Genomic DNA, 12,328 nt, shown 5'->3' with positions numbered 1-12,328 from the left:
GAGAGGATGCTTTTTTTTAATTATTTGGCTGTCCCTTTAACTCTGTCCCCTCCAGTGAAAATGTATGCACTGTATGTCTCGGGGAAATTCTGAAAAGCCATGTAATGAGGTGATTGAAATGCCCCAAAAATAAGCACATGCACACAGTAAAATCCTCAGTGTCAAAAATACTGAGTTAAAATAATGTTATATCTGACTGTGAACATAACACTGAATGTACTGGGGCATGGACTGAGAACCTTGACAGACTACTGAATGCACAACTTGCACATGAATGTCTCTGTTGCTCTGCTTGGTTTCTTTGTCTGATGGTCTCTTTGGAGCCACAGTTGCACAAAAATTATTTATCCAGCAGAGAAAATGGTCTAAGAGACAACACTGTATTTAGACTGATTTCCCCAAAGAGCGCAAAGCTAGTGGCATAAGTAAGTGGGGAAAGCAGTGAACATTACTGTTGATGACAGTATACCGGCTCTCATTTTAATTAGTATTATTCTCCTGGTTGTGACTGGTTTTGCGTTGTCTGCCTTTGCAACTTTAGCTGCTGAGCTACGCCGACCTATTGTATCGAGCGCAGAAATACGACCCCTTTGTTTTCCATTAGGCCTTTCGCCTCATATTTTTTAAACCGTGCTCTATAGACCCTTGTCACTGTAGACATTTCAGTGGGTAAATAACACAGCTGAAGTACTAACTAATTCATTGTGGGTTTAATTTAGAACACCTAAATGAAACGCCCACAATTAAGTCAACATTCCTGCTGTGAAAAGGCTCCCATGTGTCTCCTTTCAGTCAGTTAGTGAGGGCATGCTGCTCGTCTTGTTTTGTGATACAAGTAGATGCTATTTGCCATCTCCTTGTGAAGCAGTCATTAATGTGGGTTATTTTTAGAAATTTGTTACAATAACCACTTGAATGCACAAATACCTGTTGGATGTATTGACATACCAGCACCATGACTTGATCCCTGTTCTTGTTCGATAAGTGACCTGCGCTTATGCAACAAAAACCTTTGACACTGTTTACCTTTAAACAAAGTCATACACTACCAGCTCATCTGTAGGTCAATTGTTTTACGATTATATTTTCTGTTCCTTATATTTATTTAAAGATCAAGCATCTGGAGACACAAATTATTTGTGGTTCAAGTATTCAGTATTTGTGATCAGAGGTGATCACAAACAAAAGCAGTCTTGAACACCTCTGTGGAATTTGTGACTGTTTAATCTTTAAAGATTAAACCCCACCGCGAACAGCGTTTTCCTATTGGGGTAGCGGTGTACTCGGTTCTACATTAGAAGAGTTGGGAACGGTGGGCTTTGTCAGATTCTAATGAGTATAGTTTTGGACCCTACTATACACAGTTGGAAATCACCCAAAGTAGGTTGGGGAGTGTGACTGTAATGGGAGTTTTTAGGTGGGGCTAGTGTGTGCACCACTTTGTATTTTCAGTTTGAGTTTGATATATTTTAGAAATGTTGAAATATGGCTAGGAATAAATAAATACCATTAAGCATACCATTTTTCTTTACAGCTAAAAACACTTAACTGCGTTTTATTACCCCTCTTTAGGTTTGTCAATTATCTGTTGACTGTGTTTTAAGGTTGTGTTGGTGTTTATTCTGATTTACTGTAAGCTGCTAAAGGTCATTATTCATGACAAATATCACAAAATGTAAAATAGCAGGGTCAATTATATAAAATATCTTCCGTTACTAGACTTAAAGTTCTTGTAGCAACTCAATGTAATAACTGCTCAAAATGTATTAACGGTTCATAATGTAATAAAAGCTCAATGTAATCAGCTCATAATGAAAAAAATCATGAGCGCAATAATTTATTTTAAAATAATTTGACATGATACTGACATAATATACTGACCATGTTACTGACATGATACTGATACGATGTAACACTTTTCTCAACAATATGAGCCGTTAAAATTATTTATTACGTTATGCGCTCATGATTTTATAAAATCTTTATTACATTATGAGCCATTGTTACATTATGAGTTGCTACAGCCCTGTTAGGTGATCTAATTATTTTCCCCATGTATACTAGATGTTCATGACCATTGAAACCATTAACTTTATTTAATAATTTGAGTGTTTCTTTCAGAAGGAATGGCTGACGAGATTTCATTTATTTTCTCATAAAACGCGAAGAATAACAAAAAGTCTTGAGGTTTCTGTGAAATCTTTTGTGCTGAACAAATAAATGCATTCGACTTTTGACCATTTTGTTTTTCATTGCTTAATTATGTAGTGTACCTATTACAACCATTACACAGTCCACCAAATGGCTTTTGAAAATCATTCTGTATATTTAGTTGGCCTAACCCCAATTTCATGTCTCGCTTTCTCAAACACTTTACAACAATCTTAGAATTGAACATCAATATCAACCAGTTTGACTAGTTGTCTTTGCCCTCATATCTCATCACTTCTAACACTGGGGTTCAGTGCTGCCTTTTGGTCACATTCACCTTACATGTCCAAGACGGAATCGTCTTCATGGCTCTTGGCTTGTCTGAACGTTTAATCACGTTAGGAGAAAAACTTGAAAAAACAAGACGGGATCTAATAACGGCATGGCTTCATATGGATCTCAGACTATATGTGGTCAATCTTTGACGCCAGTCATCAATGACGTACATATCTATGATGTACTGTATGACTCCTGATTCGACTGTCATTTCATTGACTTCCATGATTAATTGAAAGTTAAAAAGAAAAAGATCTATAAAACATAATTGTGAAAAGGATGCGAGGAGGTACTTCCTTTTTCCTACTGGCAGCGTGCACAAGAAATCTGGACACGCAACAAGAGCCACGCCAGAAAAATAAAAGTACGTTAGTTAAAGTTTAGATCAGAGTTCAGGGTTGAGAGGTCACTGGTTACCCCCACAAATGAAGGTGACTGTCCCGTTCAGCAGGTCATCCATGTTGACCTCCACCACCTCCGAGGACGAACCCCCATCCTCTCTGTCTCCCAGGGCCACTAGCACCTGCTGGGACCCGGCAATCTGTGACTGGTCCGGAGAGATGTTGGTCTCTGCCCCCTCACTGGTCGACTGCTCTGTCTGGATAACCTGACGGCAGACATGGCACGACAAACAAGCATATTCAACTTCTCTTTTATTCTCCATCAGTGTGTGTCAAACTTAGAGAAAATGCCAGTTCACTTCACTTCAAACCACAAGAGCAATCCTCCTCAACCGTACAGTTATTTATCGTTCAATAATGTCCTGGAACTCACTACCATCTCAGATAGCTCACACACAGGACATTTTCATTCGAAAAACGATTAAAGGCACACTTAATGCCACCAACCATATGAATGGAACTAACTGTATTTGATTATTTGTTTTTGTTGCATTTCTGGTCTTCCAATTTTTCTGTCTAGAAAGTTTTTAATGCAGTCAGTGACCAAATGTGTTGTTGTTTGGCCTGACACTGACTGGACACTCCTGCTGCTCAAAAAAACACTTTCTGTGGACAGTTCTGACTGTATTTTTTATTTATTTTGTATGTCCTTTATAGACCAAGGTGTAGGCTAATTGGGATACATTTAATAAGCAATAAACAATAAGACAGAAGAGTGTCAAACACCCTACTACTACTACTACTACCGATGATAAGAAAATTGGGCCCACTGCATAGCCTGTGTTCAAAAGAATGTGTAAATAAATAACACCACTGTCGTATGTAGTAAATCTACTTGAAATATAAAGTCAATCAACAAAATATGTGTATACTAATTACTCAAGTAATGAAGTAATCATTCAAATCATTATACAATAATGTATCTAAGAATCAACCAAAACCAAAGTAGCACTCAGATTTACTGAGTGCTACTTTGGTTTTGGTTAATTCTCAGATTATTGAACTAAATACATTATTACTTGAATAATTTATGCATAAAACTATTTTGCTTTACTTTTCAAATAGATGTATTATATTATGAGAGTGGTACCACCAGTATGGTCCTTGAACATGGTCATATAGTCTAACATATATGATTTGATTCAAAGCCTAATCCATAAATGAACAACAACGCATTAAGAGTTCCCTTAAGGCTTACTGCATGGGACGTGGATTCCTGCTCCTCCTCGCCTCCCCCCTGCTCCCCCTGTTCGTCTGCTGCCGCTGCCATGTGAGAGGTCAGGAAGTGCTCCTGGAGCAGGTGCTGGGAGGCACAGACCGTGGGGCAGAGGGAACAGCCAAAGGCAGAGCCCTCCTCCAGACTGGGGTGCCGGGTCTTGCCGTGCTCCTGCAGCTCCGCCTCACTGGGGAACACGCCCGGGCAGAATGGGCAGCGCACTGCTGAGACCACTGGCGCTGCCACAGAGAAACCAACAGGTAGCGTTTACAAAGATGCTGTGACATAATATATACACTGGTGTGTATTACTATTGTTCTGAAGAATGGAGACAGAAATGTGTACTGTGTTTGTATTTGTTAAGCAACTTTTGCTTTATTCTATCTTTAGATAAGATGCAGAGGGCAGAGACATTTTTTCTAAATAAGTAGTATTCTTTATTGTGGTATAGGATCTATCTTGTCTTACCAGCAGACGTGCCGGTACATGCAAACGAAAGCACGACACCAAGAGTCGTATTGAATTCTGTGGCAATGAATGTGTGAGTGCGGGCCTTACAGACTGTGTGTGGGTGGGTGGGGGGGGGGTCGCCTTTCTGAAATGCATCTCGTCCAGAATGTATGCACTCTTACCTGCATGCTCTGCCTCCCGGTGCCTGGACAGGCTGGCCGCATTGGGGAAGAACTTGAAGCAGACCTCACACTGGACCAGGGGCTTCAGGTGTCTGTTGGTCTGGTTCAGAAATACCTCTGGGTGGGTGGTCCGGTTGTGGTACCACAGACCTGACAGTTGCTGTGAATGGAGAGATGGAGATCAGGGTTTAGGTTTGATCATCTGAACAAAACCTGCTCATCCAGATGAGGTGTCACTGTCCAATAAAAGCACCGCCCACTAGCTGTGTTGTATTGTGTTTCGCATCTTTTTTCATGATATACAGAGCTAGTCTGTCGCTAGATAGGCAACAAAGCACAGTTAGGGACCTACTTGATACCACTCCACCATCACACACAGCAAATGATTTAGGTTTTACTTTAAATCAAGGTATGAACTATGAAGAAACTGGATCCTTAATGGTCCTTTTTTACATTTTAAAAGTTAACGTAACCAAATGAACTTACTGTCTCTATTCTGGGGCAAACATTCTACGAAAATAGCAGCGGTTCACGTGTTAAACTCAAACATTAGCCAGCAATCGCCCCTTGGATAACCATCTGAGAAGGCACTTGTGTCCTGTGTCCATTTCCAGAAGTGAGTTAAGGGTGTGTACCTCGATGTGGTTGATCATTTTTCACCTTCCTGTTTGCCTGATATATAATGGTCATGATTATAATATAACAAAATAAAAATAAAAATTTATAGGCTGACGTTGCGGACCACTAGCCAATGGTCCACGGACCACTTGGGAGACCCCTGGTGCAGGCCGAAAGAAGGAGCAGACCGAGTACAGAACTCTGGGGGGACCCCGGTCATTTAAGTATATAGGGGTTAAGTGGTTCACAATTAACCTGGTAGGACTTGAGGCAGATGTCACAGTTAAAGGGCTTGCTGCCGGCGTGCGTGCTCTTGTGCTTCTCCAACAGGGCGGTGGTAGTGAACATCTTGTTGCAGACGGGACACCCCAAGGAGGACTTGAAGTCTTTGGGGTGGCATTCCTGGATGTGCTGCCGGTGGTCCTCCAGCGAGGAGAAACTAAGGCGGCACTTCTGACAGTCGTGTGGCTCTGAAATGTCTGGGTGGGAGTGGAAGCATACACAAACATACTGATTGTCCAATCAAATATGTTAAAGCAGTGTTCCCCAAACAATGGGGCCAGGACCCATTTTTGGGTCACGAGAACATTTCTTCTTTTTGACATTTCGTACACATATCTCTAAATTATTATTTCAAAAGATAAAATAAATAAATAATCAATTAATAATCAATTAATAATCAATTAATAATCAATTAAAACTCAATTAATAATCAATTCATATATTCTCGGGGAGACACCAAATGTAAAATGTATCTTTTGGGCATCGAGCTGAAAGGTTTGGGAGCCACTGAGAAAAGAGTAGCTTCACCCTAAGTCACAGTGCTGAAAACAAGTGTTAAACTGCCCTCTACTGGTGGACACCTTTAACTAGATTGCACTGCTGGATTGCACTGCTGGCTACATCACAATCATGATGGAATTATACCGAATTATACCGATTTATTAAAAAGGCAGTGCAGTGCACACAATGGATCCAACTAAGGTCTTTGCAAATGTGTCCAATGCAGCTTGGTGTTAACATTATGCAATAATTGAAGACATTATTAGACATTAGTCATTATGGAGTGACACTTTCATAAATGTTTCTACTCCACGCTACTCTTCTAAATATATAATGGTAAATATTGCAATATCATAGGCCTAATACCTGTAACAAAATAATTAGCTCTTGTGAATTGTAAGTCTTGTGAAAAGAAGTATCCTTCACCTGGAATGTTTGCCTTTCAGCAAAGAATGGCCTTCTCAGCTGCCATAGTTGCAACACTTGCGTAACAACATGGTGTTCAACACCACTGTTTCCGTTCATCACTAATACATCACGCCTTGGGTGTGGTTAGCAGTGCAATCTTGCTGAAAGTTTCTACCTATACTGGTTAGCAGTGCAACACTAGTTTTATGCACTATGTAGTCCTTACATTTACATGTGCAAATAATGTGACTTAAAATAAGATTAATGTCTTTATTGTGTCTATGGTGATCTAAGTTATTGTTTATTGACAACCCAATTGTCAATAACCAATATAAGCAAATCTATGTGTGTCTATCAATCTATCTTTCTTCTTACTGTGGAAAGTCTGCAGGTGAACTGTGAGACCACTGGCCTGACTGTAACCCTTGCCACACTCCCGACACACATAGGGCCTGTCTCCTGTGTGTGTGCGCACGTGACGAGTCAGCTCAATGGACTGGGCAAAGAGGGCCTCACAGTACTGGCATGCGTACATCTTGCCTGAAATGGACAACACACACACACACACACACACACACACACACACACACACACACACACACACACACACACACACACACACACACACACACACACACACACACACACACACACACACACACACACACACACACACACACACACACACACACACATGCACACACACACACACAATTACAAAAACATTTTGTGAAGGTGCACAATACATATTTTGAGGCTCTACCTTTAGAAGTGCAAGAGTGTGTACCAAGATTTGAGAATCCTACGTATAACATTTATTGCTCTTGCTGTGTGTGTGTGTGTGTGTGTGTGTGTGTGTGTGTGTGTGTGTGTGTGTGTGTGTGTGTGTGTGTGTGTGTGTGTGTGTGTGTGTGTGTGTGTGTGTGTGTGTGTGTGTGTGTGTGTGTGTGTGTATGTGTGTGTGAGTGTGTGTGTGTGTGTGTGTGTGTCTGAGCGGTACCCTCCGAGTGTTTCTTCTTGGTGTGGTAGGCGAGTGCGGCAGCCACAGTAAAGCTCATGTCACAATGTTTACAGTGGTAGGGTTTCTCTCCGGTGTGCAGTCGCATGTGGTTCTTCAGCGACGAGTTGGCTCCGAACTTCGCTCCGCACTCCTCACATGCAAACGGCTTCTCATCAAAGTGTTCCGTCCGCTTGTGGTAAATCATCCCTGAGAGAATGACGGGTGGGAGGAGGGGGGGAGGAGGGAAGGACGACAGGGGTATTGGGGGGTGAGAGAAGAAAATAAGTATCTGTGTGTATTCGCAGTACCATCACTGAGAAGGTTCCATTAACCGTCTTTATTCGTCATGAACTCAACACCCAAGCGGTAAGATGTTGTAGGGCTAATATTACTCTCCTCTTATCAAATGCGTGTTTACTATTGCATAACTATAAATTATTCTATGTAATTATATAAAATTCATATATATAGTATTCATATGTATATTTAAAAAATCACACCCTGTGTGAAGTGGGCGGTGTCTTCCTAGCTAACCACAATACTGAATGGAGTCAACCAATATATATGCTTTGATCTGAAAGAGCCACTTAGTGTCAGCATGTGTCTTGCTAGCTAATCACAATACTGAATGGAGTCGATCAATCATGTACAAAAGATAAATACATTTATCTTTTGTAAAACACACTTTATGATGGACAAAACCATAACTTAAAAAAAACAATAAATTGGTTTTTTTTAAGTTATGGTTGCTTATATAGGGCTATGCACATGTGTCATGTGACACTGGCCAATCACAGTCCTGAATAGATTGTGATTGGCCAATCACAGCGCAGGATAATTGTACAAATTTCCAAACCTCACTTTTAGGGCCGGTTTCACTGCCCAAGATATTTGTACATTTTTCCAAATCTCACTTATAGGGGCGGTTTCACCGCCCAAAAAATCACACCCAGTGTGAAGTGGGCGGTGTGGTCATCACAGTGGTCATCATAGTGATGGAAGCTCACTTGATTTTTTTTTTGATTTTTTTAAGTGCATAATCCTATTTATAGGTTATTAATGTCATCATGTGTCTCGCTAGCCAATCACAGTGCTGAATAGAGTCAGCCAATCACAGTACAGCTAGGGGTGTACTAATGAGCCAATCACAGTACAGCTAATGAGGTGTCCCAACCCCACTTATAGGGGCGGCTACACCGCCCAAAAATAATAAATAATTGAAATTAAAATGGGAGTATAGAAGAAAACTGACAGCACTAGTGATCCAACAGACATGCTATATGCATAGTTAATAGAAACATACCTGCATTCATACAGGTGCATGCTCACCTGAGGGGTGTGCAAAGGTTCTACCACAGATGTCACACACCGCCTTTTTCTTGACGCGTGCTGCATCCGGGTGGGCCTCAGAACGGTGGCGCTGCAGTGCACGTGGCGTGGCCACCTTCTCAGAGCACAGCTGGCACTGGTGTTTGAACTCCTGCGACATGGGGCAGCGTTTGGTGTGAGCCAGCAGCCGACACTTGTAGGCGAAACCTTTCTTACACCAGCGACAGGAGTAAGGCTGCTCCGACTGCAATACTTTAACTCTTCTTTTTCCTTCCTTCTCCTTTGGTTTCTTTTCTTCCTCTCCACTTTCCTCCCCTTCTCCCTCATCATCATCATCTTCTTCTTCTTCTTCTGCTTCTTCTGGTTCCTCTTTCGTGGTGCCTTGGTCTGTGCTGCTGGTGGATTCAGGGCCCTCCCCCTGAGGGTCTATCTGTGTACCTGTTGTTGTGAGAGGTCAGCTATGTCAAATCATGGAGCTGGCTATTCATCAACTGTAGGCTCTCTCTCTCTCTCTCTTACACACACACACACACACACACACACACACACACACACACACACACACACACACACACACACACACACACACACACACACACACACACACACACACACACACACACACACACACACACACACACACACACACACACACACACACACATATTTTACAGACTAAATGAACTGCCTAAGCCTTAACCTTCACCACTGCATTTCTAACCTTAACTTAACTTTCTAAAACAACCTCTGGACTCACCTGGACTTTCACCGTTTTAACTAGTCATATTTTATTAAGTGTTTCATTGTCTGTACAGTAGCAACTTCTTGGCAACTACTTTATTACTATTGATTTTAAGTGCTTTATTATTCTGTAGCCCATTTTATGTCACCATTAGTCATTTTATGTTTTATATAGTTCAATATAAAGAATAGTTATTAGATGTACTCTGAACCAGTAGCTGCTACAGGATGTTGAGTAGCAGAAAATCACCTGGGATTTCACAGGGCGGTCGCTCTTCTTCCCTCCTGTCCTCCTCCATCTCTTCTTCCTTTGCAGATTCAGAACTCAACTCTTCATCCCCTCTTTCATTTTCACTGTCTGCCTTTTCCACCTCACGCCTCGCCTGGGCCCCAGCGGGCCCAGCTTTCGCAACAATTTTTCCAGAGATCGAAGCACCCTTCTTGGGCGAGGGTGTCGCTTCAGGCTGCACGCTGGCCTGGACCTGGGGGTCCGTATGGTCGTCCGACTGCGAGGGGACCGTCGGCTGGTTCATGAGACTGGTGAGGATGTTCTTGCAGCCCACTGCCACGTCGAACATCTGCAAGCTGTCGGCGGCGGCGATGATGCGGCTGACATTGTGCTTGCCAGGAGGCAGTTTGCCAGTGTACACCATGTCCAGGAGACATTCAAACTCCAGGGATGACACAACGGCTGTGTCTATGGAGATACTGTCTGAGCGGTCTAGAAGAGATCTGCCGGAGGAAGGAGGGAGATGGAAGAAAATAAGCTTTTGCACAATAAATGTGCTAATAATCCATTTAAATGCATATAGATTTCCCTTGATGTGTTCCCCCTTTGTAACAGATGTAAAGAGGCAGATGGGTCATTGACACTGACACATTATCTTTGGATTGTCAAACAGTTTGAAGAGTTTGAATGTTTCTCAAAAAAAAAAAAAGATATAGTATATTTCAGAACATTTGCAAATGCTAGTTTCAAATATTTTACAGATAAAAGCAAAAACTCTCCTATCTAGATAAAGCAAAAATGCTAAAATAATTTCTGCTTTATTTAGATAGTGACAGCGAACTGAGGGAAAAGCCAGAGAGAGGGGATGACATGTACCACAGAACCTCGGGTTTGATTCGAAGAGTCGAACCAGGGCCAGCTGCGGGAAGGACTTTATTTATGTCTGCACTCCTACCAGGTGAGCCACCTTGTTTTACTTTTCTTATTTGACACCAGTCGATGTTTAATAAACACTTGTATGTCGCTCTGGATAAGAGCGTCTGCTAAATTGTAAATCGATGCATCATGTCAGGGGAGAAAACGTGATGATGATGATGTGTCTCTAAAGGACAAACAAAAGGGAATTCAACCTGAAGAGCAAGCTGGAAGCAGCCAGGACCACTTTGTGTGCACGGTGGGAACCGTCCCCAACCAGGACAGTGCAATCACAAAACTGTTCCTCTTTCATCAGGGTCCGCAGCTGCTGCATAAGCTGCTTACTGTAGTTGGGCAGCTCCATGGTCCCTGTCAACAGAGAGAAAGTGTGGAAGTGTGATGAGTGACAAGACAATGTTTTCTTTATGTAGGCATGTGTGTGGACTTTACACTTTTGACTGTGTGTAATAGGAGAATCAAATGGTCAAAATGTATATAGGGCTTAAAACTTAAATGGTTACTGTATGTTTTATAATAATAATCAAAATCTACAAAGTAACTAGTAACTAAAGTTTTCAAATAGTTGTAGTGGAATAAAAGTATAATATTTGCCTCTGAGAGTGAGATGTATGTGGAGTAGAAGTAAAAGTACAGAAAATTGGACATACGTCCTGTGAAGTAAAAATACCTTAAGTACAGTACTTGAGTAAATGTACTTAGTTACTTCTTAACACCACTGCCCAACAGGCGCTCAAGGGGGGAGACCCTGAAATATTGGCCTTTCAAAATGTGCTCATAAATCCGTTTTTTATTATTTCTTTATATAAATGTGACTTTGGAGATAGGACTTTAACCCTATGGCGTTTTATGTACAGTGATTTCGATGCTAACATTAGCTGCTGCAGCTAATCTGGGGGACAATGTAAATATACAGGAAAGACGAGCACTATGTTTTGTTAGTACATAAACACCAGAGTACATGCTCTCCCTTCCCTTCTTTACCTTCAATGTTATTCAAATGATCCGGCTCTTTATTGAAACTCCATCGCTGGACAATTCTTGAATGCGCAATAAAGCTTCACTGTTTTGAAAATGGCGACTGCTGAATGCAGAACAGGGCTGCCAGATCTTGCGAGAGAAACAAGCAACCAAGTCTATGAAAACGAGCCCAAAAAGCAGCAACTAATAGGCCACATGAGCCCTTCGTGCTTCGGCTGTTTGAAAATAGCCGATCTACAAGCTCACAGTAGATCTGCTATTTAAAAAAAAATCTTGAAGACATTTTTAAAAATAAGGAATATTTTTGAACAAATACATATTAATTCGGGGGGTCCTTGACATAAGGGGGGTCCTTGACACTCGTTTAAACAACATTAGGAAACAAGTCCAAATAACAAATAAGCACCTACACTTTAGAAACGGGTATCAAGAAGACTCACTCCAAAACCAACTCACCCCATTGCTAGGAAAACTCACTCCGGAAAACTCACCCCACAGGGTAGGAAAACTCACCCCCAAGATTTTCGGGGGTAGGAAAACTCACCCCAGGACCTGAGAAAACTCACTCCG

The 12,328-nt window shown here is 41.6% G+C and overlaps 1 protein-coding gene across 1 annotated transcript; it reads right to left on the bottom strand.

The window, feature by feature from the left end:
• Nucleotides 1–2,893: 2,893 nt before the first annotated feature.
• Nucleotides 2,894–11,856, bottom strand: zbtb40 (zinc finger and BTB domain containing 40; the record flags this gene model as incomplete). Its single annotated transcript, XM_080423293.1, has 10 exons — nt 11,762–11,856; nt 10,975–11,128; nt 9,866–10,347; nt 8,875–9,312; nt 7,546–7,752; nt 6,921–7,085; nt 5,610–5,833; nt 4,737–4,896; nt 4,087–4,343; nt 2,894–3,094 (listed from the first exon to the last, which is right to left on the bottom strand). The coding sequence occupies exons 2-10, from the start codon at nt 11,121–11,123 to the stop codon at nt 2,894–2,896; spliced, it is 2,283 nt and encodes a 760-aa protein (XP_080279419.1). The 5' UTR covers nt 11,124–11,128; nt 11,762–11,856.
• Between the last annotated feature and the right edge of the window lie 472 nt (nt 11,857–12,328).

Source organism: Gymnoscopelus braueri (assembly GCF_963280865.1).
Source record: "Gymnoscopelus braueri genome assembly, chromosome: 3".
NCBI lineage: Eukaryota > Metazoa > Chordata > Actinopteri > Myctophiformes > Myctophidae > Gymnoscopelus > Gymnoscopelus braueri.
Note: the sequence above shows the minus strand (reverse complement) of the source record. Positions and strands in the feature narration are given on the sequence as shown.